This window comes from Muntiacus reevesi, chromosome 9 (assembly GCF_963930625.1).
Source record: "Muntiacus reevesi chromosome 9, mMunRee1.1, whole genome shotgun sequence".
Lineage (NCBI taxonomy): Eukaryota > Metazoa > Chordata > Mammalia > Artiodactyla > Cervidae > Muntiacus > Muntiacus reevesi.
The window spans coordinates 10,955,257-10,979,931 of record NC_089257.1 but is presented as its reverse complement, the minus strand read 5'-3'; the positions used below and the strand labels follow the sequence as shown (position 1 = coordinate 10,979,931).

Genomic DNA, 24,675 nt, shown 5'->3' with positions numbered 1-24,675 from the left:
TCAGTGTTTAGTGTGAAAATGTACTTTATGAACAAACCAATTTTTTCGCAAAACTCTTTTGATTGCCTCTTTGACATCTTTGTTCCTTAAACTGTAGATGACAGGATTTAGCATGGGAATCACAATGCTATAAAATATTGACACAATCATGTCATGGTCTAAAGCATAGCTGGAACTTGGTCTCAGGTACATGAAGAGGATGGTTCCGTGGTAAATGGACACTCCAGTTAGATGAGAGCCACATGTTGAAAAGGCTTTCCTTCTCCCTTCTGCGGAACACATCCTCAGAATGACCAACAGAATTAAACCATAGGAGATCAGGACAATCAGGACAGTGACTATCTCAATGGAACCCACGAAGTAGAAGAGCAGAAGCTGGTTTGTGTGAGTGTCAGAGCAAGAAATAGCGAGGAGGGGAGGGATGTCACAGAAGACATGTCTGATTTCATTGGAGGAACAGAAGGAGAGGCTGAAAGTAGCCACGGTGTGTACAGAAGCATGCAAGATGCCCCCAACACAGGAAGCAATGATGAGGGACACATAGACCCTGGGTCCCATGCGGGCTGAATACCGGAGCGGGTCGTAGATGGCCACGCAGCGGTCATACGCCATCGCAGCCAAGAGGAAGCACTCTGTGGTCCCGAAAGTAACTAAGAGAAATGTCTGTGTTACACACGCAAGATATGGAATAGTTTTATTTTCCACCAAGAAATTGGCTATCATTTTTGGAGTGACAACTGAAGAGCAGCAGGCATCCAAGAGTGATAACACACTCAGAAGACAGTACATGGGATTGTGGAGCCCGGAATCCACAGAGACCAAGAAGACCAACCCCAGATTCCCTATCAGTGTGCAAAGATAGACTGCCAGAAACAGTGAAAATAGAGGAACTTGAGCCTCAGGATCATCTGTAAACCCCATCAATATAAACATGGTGACTTCACTAACATTTTTTGCCTGAACCCTGTATAAATCTAAATCGAACAGTGACCCTGACATTTCTGTTTTTATTTTTTTGTCTAAAGGCAGTATATGGTGAATATAGAGTCCATGCAATTATACCCTCCTATTTGTTTCTTAGAAGGGTATATTGCAATCCTAAAATTCTTTGCAGTGAGGGAATGAGAAGGGGTTAAACATTGAGTTCAAGTGGATGTATTACCCTGTAAAAGTAAGTAAATTAATTATTGTTGGTTAAATTTGTCCCATTAAAAATTTGGCTAATTTAGTTTACTTTTTGTTAAATTTATTGCCTACTATTTTAACATCACATCATTTTAAAAATCACAAATGCGAATAAATATGGGAAGTTTTAAATTGGCAAATATTGGAAAGTACACATCTGAGTGCTAATCTTAGATTTTCATCAGTGATTATACCTTTCCTTAATGTTGCAACTTTTAAAATGGGAGCAAACACACATCATAAGATTGTGTTGAATTTAAATGAAAAAAATCAATGTGAAAATTATTAAGCTTCAAAGAATGCCCAGATGAGTAAATGGGATAAGTTAGACTTACTTTACAACTAGCGTACGAGGCAGCTTTTCCAAGCCAAGTCATTTTCCGTCCTCTTTTATGACTACTTCCCTGTTTAACTAGCACTGCTAGAACAGTGGTGAACAGAACAGAATACATCATTCCACGGGTAAATGCAGTATGCCAACGAAAACAACAAGCTGTTGCTTTGTGGTTTTGCATTTCAGCTTTCATTCTTTGAAAAACATAACATTCAGTTTGTTCATTTTCTCCCCCACAATTTATTATACTGCTAATGTTTTCTTGACTACAAGCTAAAATTTTTCTATACATGTACTCTATCTCTGCAAAGTCCTTGCATGTGTGTTTTAGATATATTCTTGGCAAAAATAAATATGGGACATTCATTTCATATGTTATACCTGCATATGGGGTTTCTTTAAATACTATAAAACAAATGTCACTAATGATATATAACAAATTCTTTCTATAATGTATTGATAAAAGCATAATATCACAGTAAACCACATTGGAGTGTTTTATCACTGTTATATTTCCCTATGCTGCCAGTGTTGCTTATTCAAAGGAATATGAAAACAAGGAAAATCTATAAAACATAATCAAAGTGCTAATGAGTCACCAGGATCTGGACCTACAGCTTCTATCTTTGAAACATAATTACATATTGCATCTGTGATGTAAGGGCAAGATTTCAGCCTGTTTACTTTTGTTCTTCCTCGGCGTTCCATAGACCAATATGCATTTAGGGTGTGCAAAATCTGTAATGCAGACGACTGCATTGAATTCAATGACTTACAAATATTTATATTCTTAACATGAAACTTTATATTTTTGTTTTGTTAAGACTTTCATATATCAAGAGGAGAAGCAAATGATTATCAGGAAAAAAAAAAAAGCTATATGTCTTCGTTTTCCCAGAAACTTCCTTCTAGATTCACATGGATAACTTTTCTAACACACATAACAAGTAGTAGCAGTAATAATAATAATAATAGCATGATGCGTGTGCTAAGTTATTTCAGTCTTGTCCAACTTTGGGACCCTATGGACCTTAGCCCACCAGGCTCCTCTGTCTGTGGATTATCCGGGCAAGAATACTGGAGTGTATCTCCAGCCTTCCCTCAGGGAATCTTCCTGACCCAGGCCGTTCTATCCTGACCACTGCAGGAACCCAAGGCTCTTATGTCTCCAGTATTGGTCGGTGGGGTTTTCACCACTTGTGCCACCTGGGAAGCCCCAATAATAGCACAATGCATGAAAGTATTAGAATGAGCTAGTTTAGTTTGAAAGATACATTAATAAAATAACTTATAAAACCAAAATAATAAGATGAAATATATTAATGTATAGCTTGAATATCACAAAAATATATTTATTTTTAAAAATTTTCTCGTTTTCTTTTACCCTCATCTATTTCTCTCTGTCTCTCTCTCTCTCTCATCTCTCTTTTCTCTCTTTCAAGAAAGAAAGTATAGTTGTACAAAAGTATTTACTACAGAGTGCCAGATACAAAACAGGAATTTGGCAAATAAAAAAAAAAACGCAGTGAAAAGAAGAAAAAATTATGCAAGCAAAATATGAAAAATGCACCAATAGTTCTCTATCAACCCTTGACCAACAGGAGTTGAACTGTGTAGATCCAAATTTGTAGATTTGCAACAATTTGAAAAAATGTGTAGAACTATGTAGCCTAAAAATATTGAAAAAAATTAAAGATTATTTACGTTATGTCATGAATGCATAAAACACATATAAATACCAGTCTATCTTTACATAGGCATTAATATAAAATTAATAATTTGCTGGTTTACTCACTGTTTTACAATTTTACTTTAGAGGAATTACTTGACCTTACAGAATGCTTCTCTTATTTAAATGAAGAAACCTGTGTATTGGACTATCATTATAGGTATTTTTTTAAGGTAATGATGTTTCCAGTAACTGTATTATGAATAAGACTGTAATATCATATTCCATAAAATGTATGCAGTTTATCTCTTGCATCCAAGGTGCTCCAGCACAGGCACTTCTATCAACTAATATATTTTTTAATTTATTTATTTTATTAGTTGGAGGCTAATTACTTCACAACATTTCAGTGGGTTTTGTCATACATTGACATGAATCAGCCATGGAGTTACATGTATTCCCCATCCCGATCCCCCCTCCCACCTCCCTCTCCACCCGATCCCTCTGGGTCCTCCCAGTGCACCAGGCCCGAGCACTTGTCTCATGCATCCCACCTGGGCTGGTGATCTGTTTCACTATAGATAATATTAGAACTGATTATATCCAGCAAATACTACTCTAAGAGATAGAGCCTGAAAACCAAAAGTATAGATTACAAATTTTTAACAAAATAGCCACATTCTGGAAAACTAAAATCAAATAATCTCCTCAACTCTCATATACTGAGAAAACATGTAGCACTTAACATCTGTGAAAAAATACTACAAACACCACTCTTGAAGGAAAGATGTGATAGCAGTTAACACGTGTTATTAAGTGGCTACTAGGTGTTGCTGGCTCAGATGGTAAAAGCGTCTGCCTACAATGTGGGAGACCTGGGTTCGATCCCTGGGTCGGGAAGATCCCCTTGAGAAGGAAATAGCAACCCCCTCCAGTACTCTTGCCTGGAAGATCCCATGGACGGAGCGCCTGGTGGACTGCAGTTCACGGGGTTGCAAAGAGTCGGACACAACTGAGCGACTTCACTTTCACTTTCAGGTGTTAGAACTTTTGTGTACTTCATCTTATGTGACCTGCATAGCAACCTGCAGTTAATAATCCAGCATCTTATACAGGAGAAACCTAAGGACCAGCTAGACCCATGGGTTAGTCAAGTTTACATAATAAGCTACTAGCAGAGTCAGGATTCAGATTCAGGAGTCTTTGTTGCGCATGTTAAGCTATTCCAACTTGACCATATTGCATCCTCTTTGCGATATGCCATAGTTCTGGGAATGACATACCCCAGAAATAGTGCCAAGTAATATCGTCACATATGTGAATTCATTTATACAAATGACCCCTTAGTTTAGGGATCAGGGCATTACAGCAAAACAAAACAAAAACTAGAAGTAGTTTTTAGAGCAATTAACTGACTAGCAAAATAGATTTCAAATTTATTTCTATCCCTCCATGAGAAAACCATCTTAATCTCCAAATGGCACTTACCAAGTTGCTGGTCGATAGTTAACTATCTCTCCATTTAATATTTTGTCTTGTTTAAATCAACCTTTTATTTCTACCATCCTCCTTCTGTTATCTTCCATTGAGGAAATTAATGTTCTAATCTATAGTTCTATATACCTAGTTATAGTAAGAGTGGGTTCTACTTCTCTAAAATGTTCCCTGGAGTTCTTAAAGCTTCTAAAATGTTTTATAAGTGATGAAAAACCTTTCCTCTTACCTGTGGAAATTAATTGCTCAGTTACGGTATATATGAATACTAGGCATTAGGAGTCTTACATCAGATTGCCAAGCTCTTCTTGAAATCCACAGGGAAACCCGAAGGAGTAAACACACTAATTCTCTTCTGGGACGGAAAGTAACCACCTTATCTGGTTATTTCCCCCCATAGTAAATGAGTGGCTGGTTCTGTAGCAATGAACTCTTATTACAGATAAAATTCAATAAGTGCAGTGGGCCTCTGAATAAAATGATCCCTCAGTGGAAAAAAGCTATTCATAGAATTGGAAATTAAATCTAATGATATAGGACATAGTCCTCATTCTGACACTAAATACCTATGTACCAGGAAACATAACCTTTATCTCCCAGAAGTATATGGCGCTACTTCTCTCAAAATTCTTTATACATACACATAATGAATTTTTGTGAAAACATAAGCTATGGAAGAATTCATAATCATTTAGTGATGATTATTATAGTTACTTAAACATGCTACATTTCTGAGTATTATGAGAGACAAATTGTTTAAATAAACAGTTTAGATATATTAAATTTTAGTGCATAGTTTAATGGAAGAGGTAAGATATAAATATATGAATAGGTAGTTTGACAGGGGACATGGTACTGTATCCAGATAACTTTAATATTCTGTGTAGTAGAACCTTTTAAATTAGAGATATGGGCAGATAAATTCCAAGCTTTTTGAGTTGCATGGAGACTTGTGTTTTGGAGCGTGCCATATACCATTCCATAAATTAGTACCTAGCAGTGCATTTAAATTGTCTTCAAACAATTGTGAAGCAATACATACTTGCTTCCAGTCTACATCCAGAGATCCTAAATCAGTAATTAAGTAGTGCCGGTGATAGAGTCCGAGGACTAAACCAAAGAGAGAAAAAGGAAGAGAAAAGCAAAGAAAAGAATGAAAAGAAGCAGGAAGGGAAAAAAAGGAGGGAAGAAAGGAGAAAAGGAAGGAAGAAAGAAGGGAGGAATTTTGTAAAGAGTCCAACTGTGAACACAGGCTCTACTAATTAAATGCACCCCCAAAAGGTCTTTATATTCAGTGGAACCCTACTTAAAATTAAACAAGCATTTTTACAGAAGAGACAAGGTAATAAAATATAATTTTTATGAAAATGTAAAGGAGCTAAATTATTTAAAACATTTTTGAAAATGTTGGAGACCTCACAAAATTTCGAGATTTAACACAAACCTAAAATAACCAAGATATTGTGGCACTAATGAGACATGCAGACATGTAAGTCTACAACAAAATAGACTTTTCAGAAATAAATTTATTCAGTATAGTCAACTAATTTTTGACAAAGCTGTTAAGGAAAATACATACAAGAAGAATATCCCTTTTTCAAAATAATGATGCTGAATATGGATAATAGCTTAAAAGAATACTAAATCTTAATAATATGAAAATAAAATGATTAACAGTACAGCATGGATATAGAGTACAGATACTTTATCACAGAAGATACACAGATGGAAGCTTTAATTAAAAAAAAAAATGCTCAAAACCATTTGCAATTAGGGAAATATAATTTAAAATCACCATGTGAAAGTAAAATAAAATCACTGTGTTAGCCCATATACATATTAGAATGACTAGAATATAATAGTAAATGGCAATGAAAATGCTCACAAGGATGCTATGTAACTGGAGATCTCATCCATTGCTGACAGGAAGCAAAGTGGAGCAGTCACTTCAAATAATAATCAGACAGTATCTTATGAAATGAAACATACACTTACCGTATGACCCAGCAATCATCTTAGGAAATCCTACTGGTGGGAGAGGGGGGAGGGCCTGGTGGACTACAGTCCATAGAGCTGCAACGAGCTGGACATGACTGAAGTGACTTGGCATGCATGGCAGCCAACACAGGAGCATACCACATTCTGTTTTGAAATAAAAGACAATTTTTAAAAAACAGCTCCTGAAGCTATTCTATTTAAGCATTGAAAAATAAATTAAAAAGCAAACTCTAATCCAAAGACAAAGAAAGAAAGAAAACTACAGAAATATTGGTATTGTTATAATGATCTGCTTTACTAAATCATGTGGGATGCACTGACATGGTATTCATTGAAAAATTCATATTCAAATTAAGAAATTAGAAATTAACAGCAAAATAAACTAATAGAATTATAAAAGTTAAAAGCAAAACATTCAGGCTCTACTACAAAGCCACAGTCATCAAAACAGTATGGTACTGGCACAAAGACAGAAATATAGATCAATGGAACAGAATAGAAAGCCCAGAGATAAATCCACGAACCTATGGACACCTTATCTTCGACAAAGGAGGCAAGAATATACAATGGAAAAAAGACAACCTCTTTAACAAGTGGTGCTGGGAAAACTGGTCAACCACTTGTAAAAGAATGAAACTAGAACACTTTCTAATACCATACACAAAATGGATTAAATATCTAAATGTAAGACCAGAAACTATAAAACTCCTAGAGGAGAACATAGGCAAAGCAATCTCCGACATAAATCACAGCAAGATCCTCTACGACCCACCTCCCAGAATATTGGAAATAAAAGCAAAAATAAACAAATGGGACCTAATGAAACTTAAAAGCTCTTGCACAACAAAGGAAACGATAAGCAAGGTGAAAAAACAGCCCTCAGAATGGGAGAAAATCATAGCAAATGAAGCAACAGACAAAGGATTAATCTCAGAAATATACAAGCAACTCCTGCAGTTCAATTCCAGAAAAATAAATGACCCAATCAAAAAATGGGCCAAAGAACTAAACAGACATTTCTCCAAAGAAGACATACAAATGGCTAACAAACACATGAAAAGATGCTCAACATCGCTCATTAATAGAGAAATGCAAATCAAAACCACAATGAGGTACCACTACACACCAGTCAGGATGGCTGCTATCCAAAAGTCTACAAGCAATAAATGCTGGAGAGGGTGTGGAGAAAAGGGAGTCCTCTTACACTGTTGGTAGGAATGCAAACGAGTACAGCCACTATGGAGAACAGTGTGGAGATTCCTTAAAGAACTGGAAATAGAACTGCCATATGATCCAGTAAACCCACTGCTGGGCATACACACCAAGGAAATCAGATCTGAAAGAGACACGTTCACCCCAATGTTCATCGCAGCACTGTTTATAATAGCCAGGACATGGAAGCAACCTAGATGCCCATCAGCAGAAGAGTGGATAAGGAAGCTGTGGTGCATATACACCATGGAATATTACTCAGCCATTAAAAAGAATTCATTTGAATCAGTTCTAATGAGATGGGTGAAACTGGAGCCCATTATACAGAGTGAAGTAAGCCAGAAAGATAAAGAACAATACAGTATAGTAACACATATATATGGAATTTAAAAAGATGGTAACGCTAACCCTATATGCAAAACAGAAAAAGAGAGACTGATGTATAGAACAGACTTTTGGACTCTGTGGGAGCAGGCGAGGGTGGGATGTTTCTAGAGAACAGCATCAAAACATGTGTATTATCTGTGGTGAAACAGATCACCAGCCCAGGTTGGATGCATGAGACAAGTGCTCGGGCCTGGTGCACTGGGAAGACCCAGAGGGATCGGGTAGAGAGGGAGGTGGGAGGGGAGATCGGGATGGGGAATACATGTAAATCCATGGCTGATTCATGTCAATGTTTGACAAAACCCACTACAATATTGTAAAGTAATTAGCCTCCAACTAGTAAAAATAAATGAAAAAAAATTTATTGCAGTATAGTTGATTTACAATGTTCTGGTTGTTTCAGCTATACAGCAAAGTGAATCTATTAGCAATTCAGTTCAGTTCAGTGGCTCAGTCGTGTCCTACTCCTTACAACCCCATGAATCGCAGCACGCCAGGCATCCCTGTCCATCACCAACTGCCGGAGTCTAACCAAACCCATGTCCATTGAGTCGGTGATGTCATCCAGCCATCTCATCCTCTATCGTCCCCTTGTCATCCTGCCTTCAATCTTTCCTAGCATCAGGATCTTTACAAATGAGTCAGCTTTTCGCATCAGGTGGCCAAAGTATTGGAGTTTCAGCTTTAACATCAGTCCTACCAATGAACACCCAGAACTCATCTCCTCTAGGATTGACTGGTTCGATCTCTTTGCAGTCCAAGGGACTCTCAAGAGTCTTCTCCAACACCAGAATTCGAAAGCATCAATTCTTCAGTGCTCAGTTTTCTTTATAGTCCAACTCTCACATCCATACATGACCACTGGAAAAACCATAGCCTTGAATTGACGGACCTTTGTTGACAAAGTAATGTCTCTGCTTTTCAATATGCTGTCTAGGTTGTCATAAATTTCCTTCCAAGGAGTAAGAGTCTTTTAAATTTTATGGCTGCAATCACCATCTGCAGTGATTTTGGAGCCCAGAAAAATAAAATCAGCCACTATTTCCAACGTTTCCCCATCTATTTGCCATGAAGTGATGGGACTGGATGCCATGATCTTAATTTTCTGAATATTGAGCTTTAAGCTAACTTTTTCACTCTCCTCTTTCACCTTCATCAAGAGGCTCTTGAGTTCTTCTTCACTTTCAGCCATAAGGGTGGTTCCATCTGCATATCTGAGGTTACTGACATTTCTCCAGGCAATCTTGATTCCAGTCTGTGCTTCCTCCAGCCCAGCGTTTCTCATGATGTACTCTGCATATAAGTTAAATAAGCAAGGTGACAATATACAGCCTTGATGTACTCTTTTTCCTATTTGGAACCAGTCTGTTGTTTCATGTCCAGTTCTAACTGTTGCTTTCTGACCTGCATAGAGGTTTCTCATGAGGCAGGTCAGGTGTTCTGGTATTCCCATCTCTTTCAGAATTTTCCACAGTTTATTGTGATCCACACAGTCAAAGGCTTTGGCATAGTCAATGAAGCAGAAATAGATGTTTTATTGTGAAAAAAGGGAAGCAAAAGCAAAGCAGAAAAAGAAAAATATACCCATTTGAATGCAGAGTTCCAACAAATAGCAAGGAGAGATAAGAAAGTCTTCCTCAGTGATCAATGCAAAGAAATAGAGGAAAACAACAGAATGAGAAAAACTAGAGATCTCTTCAAGAAAATTAGAGATACCAAGGGAACATATCACTCAAAGATGGGCTCGATAAAGGACAGAAATGGTAGGGACGCAACAGAAGCAAAAGATATTAAGAAGAGGTGGCAAGAATACACAGAGGAACTGTACAAAAAAGATCTTCACAACCCAGATAATCACGACAGTGTGATCACTCAACTAGAGCCTGACATCCTGGAATGTTAAGAAAATGGGCCTTAGGAAGCATCATTAGGAACAAAGCTAGTGGAGATGATGGAATTCCAGTTGAGTTGTTTCGAATCCTAAAAGATGATGCTGTGAAAGTGCTGCACTCAATATGCCAGCAAATGTGGAAAACTCAGCAGTGGCTGCAGGGCTGTAAAAGCTCAGTTTTCACCCTAATCCCAAAGAAAGGCAGTGCCAAAGAATGCTCCAACTACTGCACAATTGCACTCATCTCACACGCTAGTAAAGTAATGCTTAAAATTCTCCAAGCCAGGCTTCAGCAATACGTGAACCATGAACTTCCAGATGTTCAAGCTTGTTTTAGAAAAGGCAGAGGAACCAGAGATCAAATTGCCAACATCCGATGGATCATCGAAAAAGCAAGAGAGTTCCAGAAATTAACAACCAGTATCTATATATGCATATGCGTGTATGTGTGTATACATGTGTGTTTGTCTGTAGATGCATACATGTATATATACATAAAGTCTTCATATGAATATGATAATAAAATACATATTACATACCCATGTTATGTGGAGATAGATGTATATAAGATGTCACAGTTTCCTGTATGTGCAAAAACTGCATATGTGGTGGGTTGACTATAATCTTTATTTTAAACATCTAAGAATAGCAGGTAGACACAAATAAACTAATAGAAAATATTTTAATTATAATTTTGATTTTAAAACAAAAAACATCAGTCTTAATTTATTTCAATTTAATGTTTAGTGTGAAAAATATACTTTGTTGATAAACCTATTTTTCCCAGACACTTTCTTCATTGCCTCTTTGACATCTTTGTTCCTCAAACTATAGATGATGGGATTCAACATGGGAATTATGATGGTGTAAAATACAGACACGATCATGTCATGATCCAAGGCGTAACTGGAAGTGGGTCTCACGTACATAAAGAGAACCGTGCCATGAAAAATGGACACTCCGGTTAGGTGAGAGCCACATGTAGAAAAGACTTTCCTTCTCCCTTCAGCAGAACGCATCCTCAGAATGGCCAACAGGATGAAACCATAGGAGATCAGAACAATCAATATGGTGGATATCTCAATAGAGCCTGCAAAATAAAAAACTAGAAGCTGGTTCATGCGAGTATCAGAGCAAGAAATAGCGAGGAGGGGAGGGATGTCACAGAAGACATGTCTGATTTCATTGGAGGCACAGAAGGAGAGGCTGAAAGTAGCCACTGTGTGTAAAGTAGCATGCAAGATGCCAACAGCATAGCAGGAAATTATAAGTGGCACATAGACCCTGGGTGACATTTTAACTAAATACAGGAGAGGGTTGTAGATGGCGACATAGCGATCATAGGCCACTGCGGCCAAGATGAAGCATTCTGTGGTCCCACAAGTAAGAAAGAGAAACATCTGTGTGGCACATCCAAGAAAGAAAACGGCTTTATTCTCTGATAGGAAATTGATCAGCATTTTGGGCGTCATAACAGAAGAATAGCAGGCATCCAATAATGATAATGCTGTCAGAAAATAGTACATGGGGTTGTGGAGCCTGGAATCCATAATGACCAAAAAAACCAACCCCAAATTCCCGATCATTGTAAAAAGATAGATTGCTAGAAATAGTAAAAATAGAAAGATTTGCATTTCAAAATCATCTGTAAAGCCCATCAGTATGAACATGGTGACCTCAGTCCTATTTTTTATCTGAATCCTGTATAAATCTAAATTTGGTGGTGACCCTGACATCTCAGTTTTCATTTTTAAGTTCCAAAAGCAATATATGGCAAAAATAGAGTCCACCAATTATATCCTCATGTCTGTTTCTTAGAAATCCTTTTCAGTGAGGGAATAGTCCAGTGATTAAAAGTTGAGTCCAAGTGGATGCTTACTCTGTAAAAATAAATTAAAAATAAATAATTTTTAAAAATTAATAATTTTTCAGTTAAAAATAATGCCAGTTTATATGTTTTAACTTCCAATCTATTTTCTGTTAAATTTATGACTACTCACTTTCATATTATGTCATCTAAAAATTCACAAAGACAAATGAATATAGGAGTTTTTAATCCCAAAATTATTATAGTAGAAAATACATATCTGAGTGCTAATCCCAGATTTTCTACAGCATGCATGAAGTTTACAGTTTGTAAAATGTGAACAAATACATTGACATCAGAAGATAGTATTAAATTTAAATGTTAAAAACCAATGTGAAAATTACTTAACTTTTTCATGTCCCCAGGTTACTAGGAAATGGGATTATTATTATTGCTGTGATATCACTTAGTCATGTCCAACTCTTTGCAGCCCCATGGACTGCAGCCCGCCAGGCTCCTCCGTCTAGGCAGGAAGACTGGAGTGGGTGGTGGCCATTCCTTTCAGGGATTCTTCCTGACCCAGTGGTCGAACCTGGATTTCCTGCATTGCAGGCAGATTCTTTATAACCTGAGTCACCAGGGAAGCCCAAGCAGATCCACTTGTACCAGAAGTGAGGCTCGAACCCACAAGGATATAAATCCATTGGATCTTAAGTCCAGCGCCTTAACCACTTGGGCATTCTGGTACCTGAATATTTTATATTTACCATAAGATACAGTCATCCCTAGGTGGGGGGCATGTGTTCCAGAACCCCCCTCCCCCATACCCAAATGAAAGAGGCACAAGTTCTTTATATAAAATGGGGAGACATTTACAATATAAGCAACACACCTCTTCTCACATACTTGAACCCATCTATAGATTACTTATAAATCCTAATATAATGTGCATGTTGTCTAAAAGGTTGTGAATACAATTTAAATGCTTTTAAAACAGTTGTTGATGTGCTGCAAATTTGTTTTACTTTTTGAACTCTGCAAATTTTTATTTTCACAATACTTCGGATCTGCAGTTGCTTGAATCCAGGGAAGTAGAACCCTTGGATATAAATAGCACTAACTGTAAATATCTCCTGATGACAAATAATAAAACTCTCTTTAGAAAAGGTATTGCTAAAAGAAGCACATGACTGTATAAATCACAACGTGGTATTTTATTATGGCTCATATTTCCCTATGAGGTCAGACTGTTGCTTATTCAGTGGAGTATGAAGAAAGCAAAGTGCATAACAAACAAGCAAAATGTTAAAAGGTCATCAGTATCTGTACCTAAAGTCTCCAGCATTGAGGCAATTAGATATTTCATTTACCGTGTATAGGACAAGATTTCAGTGTCACGACTCTTGGTTTTCTTCAGTGTGCTATAGAGATCGGCATTTATTTGAAAGAATGAAAAATCTGCTGCGGGTGGAAATGAGCTGAATTCAGTGACCTACTAATAGCTTATATTACTAACATGGAATGCACTATATCTTTGTTATAGTGAGACTTGCATGCATCAAATAGAGAATGAACGAATCAGCGTGAAATCACCTTTAGAAGGAAAACAGTCTCATGTCTTCACTTTCCCAGATAGTTCCACCATTCCCTTGAAAATTTTTCTTAAATAATTTTTCAACTATGGAGTTGTCAAATCAAAAAGGAAAACATTACTTAATCCTTAGAGAAATGTATATGGTACAAATATAATATATAATTAAATCAAATATTTATCTATTTTTTAATTCAAAGAACTCACGTATTACTCTTGAAAACACACATACATACACAAATGTATTATAAAAATTGCAATTTAGTTTGAATGGTTATATTAATAAGATATCTTATAAAACCATCAAGTTTATTTTAACATTAAAGGTATTAAGCGTACTAAATGTATTATTTGAGTATTGACAATACAGTCATTTTTAATTCGTTATTATCAGTCTTTCTCCTTCAAGAATCCATATATTACACACAAAAATATTGACCGACAAGAATCAGTTTCAAAATAGGAATTAGATAAGAAACACAGTAAAGATAATAAAAATATGAGACAAATTTTGAAGACTACATCGAGATTGTCTAATAAAGAATTCTTAATATATGTTCACTAACCTTCACAAGGGAAACTTTAGCTTTATTTTATTCTAATTTTTATTTAACTGGTGTGTTCGAGACAGCACAGTTGTGGAAGACAAAAAATATTGTATCTAACTCTAGAACCTTAATATTGACCGCAGATTTAGCCCCTAATGTGATTTAGCCAAAGTAACTCGAGCCTTCAAATGAAAGAATAAAATTGATCAAAATTTTGGTGCATATTTTGTTCGACTACATGAACATGGTCTGACAACAGATTTCTTATTTATGAGATGCATTAAAATGTTTTATTAAAGTATCAATTATATGTGAGGATGCATACATGTTAAATATGACTATAATTTGTTTCAAATTTTTTCTTTTTTTTTTTCATTTAATTAGTTGGAGGCTAATTACTATACAATATTGTAGTGGTTTTTGCCATACATTGACATGAGTTTCAGCCATGGATTTACATGTGTTCCCCATTCTGATTCCCTCTCCTGCCTCCCTCCCCACCCCATCCCTCTGGGTCTTCCCAGTGCCCCAGCCCTGAGCACTTGTCTCATGCATCCAACCTGGGCTGGTGATCTGTTTCACCCTTGATAGTATACTTGCTTCAGTGCTATTCTCTCAGAACATCTCACCCTCGCCTTCTCCCACAGAGTCCCAAAGTCTGTCTGTACATCTGTGTCTCTTTTTCTGTCCTGCATATAGGGTTATCAAATTTTTTTCTTAACTTGACGGGACAGTTATAAATAAATAGGGATCTAGGAAATCAAATTTTTGTCAAAGCATTGGATAATAAATGGACCCCAAAGCAAAATCTAAGTAGCTCTTCTTTTAGTTAAGCTTATGTGTTACATGACACTTAATATAAATTAAAAATATCATTCCCATGAAATTAAAGTAACTGAATTCCAGTATTTAATCCTATCAATCATCTTAAAAATTCTTTTTCATTACATTCTGATGTGGGGCATATCAATAAAATAATAGTATGTTTACTTAAACATCCTGATAATTTTGTACTTTACAACTTTCACATAAACCTTTATATCTCTGATCTATTATTTTTTTGATTCCATTTTTTAAAATTTTATTTATTCTTTAATTGAAGGATAATTGCTTTGCAGATTTTGTTGTTTTCTATTGAGCTTCAACATGAATCAGCCATAGGTACAAAAGGTGGATTATGAATGAAGGCATATATTATTCTTAATCATACTTCATTAGAGCAATTACCTATTTCATTGTAGAAAAATGAGGAATGATAAACAAAAAGTGTTTCCCAGGTGGTGCTAGTGGTAAAGAATCCACCTGCCAATGCAGGAGATGTGGATTTGATCCCTGGATGATGAAGATACCCTGGAGAGGGAAATGGCAATCTAATGCAGTACTCTTGCCTGGAAAATTCCATGGACAAGAGGAGCCTAGTGGGCCAGACCATGGGGTGGCAAAGAGTCAGACATGACTTAGCACACACAGACAAAAAGTATGGGGTCATTTACTTCATCCAGGATGCCCATCAAACAGGCGATTCTGGCCACTAATTAAGGAAATTAGAACTAATTGTGTTTGCATCTAGCTGATTTCACTTTGAGAGAAAGAGTCTACATAACAACCTGCAACAAAATAAATGGGAATTCTTTTATAGATTAGAAAACTGAAGGACCAGCTAGACCTATGAACTGAGTAAGCTCACACAGTGAGTTACTAGAGGCATCAAGGCTGAAGTACAAATTTCTCTGTTGCCAGACCCCACGCTATTACCATCAACATATCACAAGCTAACTGCAACATGCCACAATTCTGGAATTGCTATGCTCCTAGAAGTACAAATTAACATTCTTATGTGCCTGAATCTTTTTTAAATCAAGCTTAAGTAGACTATGAAAATAAAATGAAACAAAAATCTTACTGTAGCTCTTCTAGATTAATCAACTAGTGAAATAAATTTAAAATTAATTTATATCCCCCATGAGAAAAAATAATGATCTTCAAAAGACATATACCCAACGGCTGTTTAATAAATAATTTTCTTTCCATTTAATAATTTCCTAAAGTTTAAATATAGCCATTTATTTATACCTTATTCTGACTGCCGTCTTCCATCTAGGAAATTAAAATTTTTTCTAATTTATGGCCACATTGGGCTAAAAATTCAGGGAGTCTTTTTTGTTTCCCCTACTATGTTCTAATAAATTTCCTCACTCAATCCTTAATTCAGTTCTGAATTAACTAGAAAAATTTATCTAAGACTTAAATATTAAGGCATAGAATCTAGTATGAGATTTCAGGTTATCGCTTCTAAAATATCTTGTAATCAATGAAAATCCTTTCATATTACCTGTGAAGATGAACTGAGAGCCCAGTTAAAACATGCTATGAGTATTAAGCATTTGAACTCTTATACCAGAATCTCTGGCTCTTGAAATCTTTAGGGATATCGCGGGACAAAAAACACTAATTCTCTTCTGGGATAGAAAAGTAACAAGATTTTTCCCCCTCTTCTTAGTGATGGAAAAAAAAAAAAAATGCTTGATTTCAGGAGCAATGAACAACAAAGTTAAATGATTATGTGAATGCACTCTGGCCTCTGGTGTAAAATGATCTCTCAGTGGAAGAAAAATATGTGCAGAATTGGAATGACGTCTAATGATATAGGACACGGATCAAGCTCTGATGTTCAATAGCTATGCCACTGGGTTGATGATTTAGTTACTCTGAAATCCAATTTCCTCTACTTGGGAATATAACTTGCTTCTACTCTCAAAATTTTGTAAATGATTAGATAACAAAATAAAATGAAAGTACCTATAATAGACTCATTCTCATTAAATAAAGATTACTATAGATATTTAAATTTTAAAGTGCTACACTATGAAGGGATAAAGGGGTAAAGAGATAAAGTTCACTGGCAATATATAGAGGAGATATATTAGTAAATGAATAAGATTATTGAAGGAGGGATTATAAAGTACACAAAAATAATATTTTATGTAGTAAAATCAAGTTGAATATAATTCAGTTCAGTTCAGTAGCTCAGTTGTATCCGTCCAACTCTTTGCGACCCCATGAATCTCAGCATGCCAGACCTCCCTGTCCATCACCAACTCCCGGAATTTACTCAAACCCATGCCCATCAAGTCGGTGATGCCATCCAGCCACCTCATCCTCTGTCGTCCCCTTCTCCTCCTGCCCCCAATCCCTCCCAGCATCAGGGTCTTTTCCAATGAGTCAATTCTTCGCATGAGGTGGCCCAAGTATTGGAGCTTCAGCTTCAGCATCATTCCTTCCAATGAACACCCAGGACTGATCTCCTTTAGGATGGGCTGGTTGGATCTCCTTGCATAATTAGGAACATTTAAACAATGAAGAAGTAACTTTCATTTCTGATTGTGACATAGAGGGTCACAGCAAGACATTCTTCCTACTGAAAACACTAGACAAATTTGGATAAAACATTACAAAACTCCTATTTTGAAGGAAACAGATAGCTATGGAAAAAGTAAAAAGTCAATGACAACATCAAAATGAAGGCTCATTACGTCAGAGAGAGACAGTCCACCTGATCATTCACAATTGGGTAACTGATCATCTTTTACAAACAATGCTGAAAAATGCAAAATGGCATAAAATCGTACTTAACGCATGTTGATTGATTCAAAGGGTAATTGAAGGTGCCCAGTTCTCCTCCACAGGTTTAGGCATTTGCATTCTCAGGAGTGTAAAAAGTATATTTTCCCAAGAGATTGGTTGGGGAAATATCTTAGACTGCTTTATGTACTAAATCTACACAATATACATTTTTCATTCCATTTTCTTGAATGCCATTGAGATTTCGTCCCTATTTTTAAATGAAGATTTCCCTACCTTTTCTGTGAACTGTCACTTAACTACTTGGTTCATTTTTCTACCTTTATTTTATTTTGACTTCCTGATATTTAAGTGGAGGTTATTAATAAAAGCAAATAGCACTTTAGGTGAGGAATTATATTTTGTCATCTTTATCAAAACATTTCAACTTTACTTTTAGTGTAAGGTTGTACCAAGTAGAATCATTTATTTTTGTGTAGATTTTTTTTGTAGGTTTTTGCGTTCTGCATTCTAATTCTGAGTCAATTGAGAAAAACTTTCTTCACTTTAACAGTACAGAAACATGTACTTACAACTCTTTCGCTATTTAACTTTCAAAATATGTAAATGTGTTAAACCCTTAGAAGATTTTCCTACTCTATTCTAATGTATTAATAAAAATCCATATTTCTTTCTCAAAGTTTTCTCAATAGTCCTACAGCAGTTTTTTTTTTCTAATGCTCATATTTTGCCAATTTGGTATACTATTTTTATTATAGGATAAATTTTAATTTCTATCAGAGTTTTTCTCAATATTATTAGTGTATTAATGTGCTTTCCCAGAAAACTACATAGAAAAATATCAGATTATTTTTCACAACTAAATCTCTGTAGAGTTAAATTTTATTCCTTGTTCATTAACAAGTTGAGTATCTTCCCATTTTTAAACAATTGTTTCCCTCTGTTTTCTGTGAAGTGTTCCTTAAACTATTTGTATCATTTTCTAATTTCATTTTAGACTTTTCCTTGATAACTAAAAAAAAATATCTTTTTTTGTAATGGAAAATAAAAATCTATCTGAGATATGACATATATTTTCCAAAACTTTACCCAAACTAGTTTAACTTTACCTTTGGTGCATGCTCATTTCCATCAAGTAGAATTACCTACATTTATGTAGTTACTTTTTTTTCAGTTTCTGTGTCATGAATTTTAATTTTGAGCCAAAGTTAAAGTTTTCTTGCTTCAAGATTATACAAATCTTAATTTAGAATGCTTTCATTGTTTCACTTACTTTCTACACTATTTAAACCTACACATCATTTAAAGCTTTCCTATCTTAAAGCTACCGTGTTGTTCCAATAACATTAATTTAAAAGTATATTTGCAAATGTGTTATGGTATTTTGGTACTGAATGATAAATTTGTGTGTTTTTTTCTGAATTTTATTTTCTATGGCATCAGAAATTTTCTCTGTCCATGCATAATTCTACACTGTGCTAATTGTGAGACTTTAGAACTCCTTCCAGCACTGTTGCTTTTTGGTTATGCACCTGCAGTAGCTCAGTTCCGGCTGGCTTCTCACATCACCCAATCTTCATTCGCCTTCCGTGGTGTCTTCCACATGATCCCTGACACTCTGGGATTACCTTCGTAGTCACTCTCTGTTGTGACACTATCATCAGAGCTCCCTCTCAGGGAAATATTTTCTGTTTGCAATCATAAACCCTTAGAAGCCACTGTTTACTAATAAGTAACATGACTGGGTACAAATCAACATTTTTGAACAATCTAGGTGTTGGGAATAATTTTTTTTTCCCCCAGAATTGAAGCTCAGAAGACACAGGCTGTGTCTTTCCACACTATCTCAGTTGGAGAATTCAAGTTATTTTATCCCATACAAAGTTTTGGTATTTTCTCTTACAACTGCATTCACACTAGAAATTTTAAACTGAGAACATAAAACCTCTATTATCAGTGGTTCTAATTTTTTTTTTTTATTCTAGGAATAATAATACAGCATCTATCTCTTAGGTCTCCCCGGTGCCTGGGGAAGAATCAATAACATAAGATTAAAATAGTATTTATCATCTGGGCAATTGCACGTGCAGGATCCTAAATATCAGTTAAGAGTATAATATAGGAGGATATAAGAAAAACATATTCAGGAAATGGTGCTGCAGGCTCAGTGCTAATAGAAAGAGCCTCACAGTAGAGTGATCTTGGCAGCGTTTGAACTGGGTGTGTGTTAGGTTTAGATGGTCTCCAGGTACGCTGCTCAGCACCTTATTCAATTTTAAGAAATAAAAAGTGTGCTGCACACTCTAGTCCATGGAGAGACTGAAGAGAAAGTATTCTGGATGGAGTGAGAACTACCTGGGAAAAATAAGTGATAGAGTGCCAAATGGTGCTTTTAATTGGAAATGTGACGTGACTGGTCAAAGAGATTTCATGGGGTAGAAAAACTTTATTAAAGGGCCCTTTATTTTGGAAAGAACGGAACATTTTAAAGCTAAGTTGAATGTCTGATTAAATTGTGATTTCATGTAAACTAATATAATTATTTACATCTTCTACAGTGAGATAAAATCAGCATCATCTTATATAAGAATGGTAAATATGAACTATTTTATATTCTTGTAAGCTATAGTTTATAACTTTTATTTTAAAATCTAATACTAATACATAATAGCAAGAGTGATATGTTAAAGGAACTTCCATGTATTTCTGACTAGGTCAGTATAATTTACAGTTAAAATATTTAATAATAATATTAAATTATTTGAAATGCTAGAGACTTGAATGAATAACTGATATATTTTATATAACATGGGGAGATAAACTTGGTTTTGAGCCAGTATATTTTAATGGGCATTTTTAAGTTAATTAGATTCCTGATGATATTTTAAGAAGAGATTTAATATAAAGCCAAGATTGATACTGAAGCCGAAGCTCCAATACTTTGGTCACCGATGTGAAGAATCCACTTATTAGAAAAGACCCTGATGCTGGGAAAGACTGATGCAGGAGCAGAAGGGGAGCAAAGAGGATGAGATGGTTGGAAGGCATCACCGACTCAATGGACATGAGTTTGAGTTAACTCTGGGAGTTGGTGATAAACAGGGAAGCCTGGTGTGCTGCAGTCCATGGAGTTCCAAAGAGTCGGACACAACTGAGCGACTGAACTGAAACGAATATAAAACAATCTAATTCATGCAATTGCAAGTTCTGGGGACTTCAAAGAGCATTTATTTTAAGAAAAAAAAAATGCTTTTAAATTAAAATAATGAAGTAATTTTGAGTTCAATACTGATTTCAAATTACTTACATAATTTAGTTTGCAAATTAATATTACATATACAGACCTAACTGAAGTAGATAAGGTAGAAATGGTGATATGACTAATGTAAAGCTCATATGGAATATTATCATATATCTTCTTAATAATTTGAATTTTTTGAAGTAATGGAGACAAGTTCAAAGATGGCAGTAGTAAAGCATTAATATTTATTTCCCTTAATAATAAACACTTAAACATTTACAAGAAAGAGGTATAGTATAGATAATTTAGAGACAGCACACAGTAGTTGTTTTTTTCTAAATTGTTCACTGTTGAGAATAACATGCAAAAATTTCATCTTACCATGAATCTTGTTCATGGCATATGCTAAAAATTTAACTATCACAATGCTGAAATTGTACAATTAGAAATTATAATTTATTTAGCACTGAAGAACAAGAAATTTTGGGGATGAAGGAGTAAAAGCAATTGCTAAATCTTCTTTTTCTATAGAGAAAACACAAAAAAGAGAAAAAAAAACAAAAAAAGAACAGCAGTGAAAAAATAAAAACAAGAAGAAATATACCAGAGTAAAGTCTAACCAAATTGAAGGAATTTCTTCTATTGCTCTTTGCTGATGTTCAGCATCTCCAGTGGCTTCTATTTGGGTTGCTTTTAGTTAGGTATATCATTATCTTGATGGGCAATAGAACCATAATTCTAATAACAAAAGTAGGTCTTGACCCCTACATTTCTATGTATTCTTTCTCTGGCAATTCTTTCCTTTTGGAAATAGCTATGGATCTGTTACCCTTCTCACAATGTTCATGAATCCTGGAAGTCAAAGAGAACATCTTTTTTTTTTTTTTTCTTAGTTTAATCATGTAAACCTTTGAGCCCTAGTTTCTTCATCTATAATATCAATATAACCTGACATTAACGCAATTCAATAATCTGCTATTGCAAGTACTTTACTAACACAAGAGTAGCACAACGGAATTTGTGTTTTCCAATTTCCTAGATGTTATTTAAAGCTGCAGCTTACTAATCACCTTTCTTATAAAATTCTTATATTTTCTAAGTATATCTCAACACAGGAGAACTTTGAGTGTCTGTAGGTCTCACTAGTTACTCACTAAACTATATTTGCTCACCTACCTACTAGCTAAAATATATATTCTCTGCTTTTGATATTGTTGACAACTGTGTATTAGCCATATTTTAAACAATTTATAGTTTTCAGTTTTAATTTTCATGTGCTGCATCTTATATGTGTTATTAGCATGATAATTTTTAAATGAAAGTGGCCTCTGGCACATTGTAAGACATTTTAGAATAGATTTACCAGGCAGAGTTTCAGAAATTATATCATCAGTATAATTCCTTCAAGTTTGTCACTATTAATTAAATAACCGATAAGTCAAGAACACTGTCAAACATAAGCTGCATCCCTGTAAAAGATAAATAAATGTTCCTGCTTTATAATTCCTGATGGCTATGTTGTTTATTTAAGTAGATAAAGGCAGTCAGAATGGTCTTAAATAAAGTGCACACACAAGAAGTAAGAGCTATCATTGAAGAATATGAAAGGAAAGGCATGCTTTATTCTTGAAAAAGTTCTGATGGAAGAGTTGGGAAATTCCTGAAAAATGCATTACAGAATTTGGTGGTGCCCTACCACTGAGAAAGTGGGATGCAAATATTTCTGCCTCAGAATTTTGCTTCCTTAATAAAAGTACAATGGATAGATTTTGCTCTGCACACAAACAGATTCAAAATGAAAGTGCATAATTTTTAAACATATCACTTTTATTTAAAGTTAAACCTTGAATTGCAACTTATGCTTTTATATTTAGAATTTAGCATACATATTCTCCATTAAGCTTCAGTTATGTTTAGTCTAGGATATAAAATACTAGACATTAATAGAAAATAGAAATCTTATGTAATATTAATGATTCCTCTAAATATCTTTAATTTATAGAATTACAAAGCAGAAAAAGATAAATGTCTAACTGTACTATCTTCACAGATGGAACCTCAAAAATATCTAGTGAATGTGAATCTCACTTCAATGACGGAATTTGTTCTTTTGGGATTTTCTGACATTCCCAGTCTCCAAATGTTTCTTTTTGTGATGTTTCTGTTTATCTATGTGATAACTCTGATGGGAAATGGCATCATTATTCTCCTAACCAGGACAGACCAGACTCTCCAGACTCCCATGTACTTTTTCCTCGGTAATTTTTCCTTCTCGGAAATCTGTTATGTGTCTGCCACTCTTCCTAGAATGCTCATAAACCTTTGGACTCAGAAAAGACATATTTCTTTGCTTGCTTGTGCAACACAGATGAGTTTTTTCCTTATATTTGCAAACGTAGAGAGCCTGCTTCTTACAGCGATGGCCGCTGACCGCTACGAGGCCATCTGCAGCCCCTGCACTATCCTCTGGTCATGAGCCACAAGGTCTGTGTCCAGCTGGGGGCTGCCTGCTGGGTCGCTGGAGTTCCAGCTGAGATAGGGCAGATGTGCCAGGTTTTCTCTCTGTCCTTTTGTAGATCCAACCAAATCAGTCACTACTTCTGTGACATCCTCCCAGTACTGAAGCTGGCCTGCGGGAACACGTTTCTGAGTGAGATGCAGGTCTTCACCGATGCTGTGCTTTTTGCCGAGGCCCCTGTTCTGCTGATTCTTGCCTCCTACGTTAGAATCACCTCCAGCATCCTGAAGTTGCCATCGGCAACAGAAGGGCAAAGGCGTTCTCCACCTGCTCATCTCAGGTCCTGGCGGTGACTTTATTCTTCAGATCTGCAATTGTTACATATTTACGACCTAAATCCAAAAATTCTTCCAGAACAGACAAATTTCTCTCACTTTTCTATACCGTTATTGCCCCGATGTTTAACCCCCTGATATACACTCTGAGAAATAAGGATGTCTTGACAGCCTTGAGAAAACTGCTCCCTTAATGTAAAGCATTAGCTGCTTGTTTTAAATTCATTTTCTGTTTCTCTATTTAATTTTGTCAGTGTATAATCAGAAATAGTTTGCTTTTTCCATATGATTTATATATTTATTATATTTATTCATTCCTGGCCTTATTGTTTTATGCTGGATTTTCTAATATCAGGATTATATTAGGGTGCCTTGCTGTTAAGAAACTATGTATTTAGGCAATCTTATATTCAGTCCACAAATTTACTGGTGATTTGCAATTTTATGAGAAAATATAGTATTACTTACCTACCTTTTCCCCTAAAACCATAGATATTTTTGTACTTTCCTGTTCATGTAACTATCATGCACTTTTTTTTTCCTTTTCATAATGTTTTTAGATAATACAGATGGTAAAAGTTTGGAGAACAATCGTTAAATATCTACGTGCTTTTGACTTTAGACATTTTACCTTTCAGCAACTTCGATTTGATCCATCTGTAAAGATTAAAAATAAAATTCTGCATAATGACCCTTAAAATTTTGTAGTGTGGCAATATATTTTTACTCTCTGCTTCTATCTGAATTCTTCTTTGTAGATATGCTTTTTTTATGTAGCCAAATCATGCTACTAGCATCTTGATAATTTGTTACCTTAACTTGTACTAATGCAAAAATATGAATGCATGTTTGCTGTTCAGAGATATAAGATGTATGGGATTCAATAATTTCTTACCCATATAGTGTTATCCATTCTCTAAGATATCTTGCTTTTTTTTTTAAT

General features: G+C 35.4%; 2 protein-coding genes and 1 pseudogene across 2 annotated transcripts; 1 reads left to right on the top strand and 2 right to left on the bottom strand.

Annotated features, from left to right (window-relative positions):
* LOC136175584 (olfactory receptor 5T1-like) lies at positions 1-999 on the bottom strand. Its single transcript, XM_065945846.1, has one exon. The coding sequence runs from the start codon at positions 997-999 to the stop codon at positions 1-3; it is 999 nt and encodes a 332-aa protein (XP_065801918.1).
* Positions 1,000-10,913: 9,914 nt separating this feature from the next.
* Positions 10,914-11,906, bottom strand: LOC136175583 (olfactory receptor 5T9-like). Its single transcript, XM_065945845.1, has one exon. The coding sequence runs from the start codon at positions 11,904-11,906 to the stop codon at positions 10,914-10,916; it is 993 nt and encodes a 330-aa protein (XP_065801917.1).
* An 11,083-nt stretch (positions 11,907-22,989) lies between these two features.
* Positions 22,990-23,926, top strand: LOC136175582 (olfactory receptor 10AG1-like; annotated as a pseudogene).
* Positions 23,927-24,675: the final 749 nt, after the last annotated feature.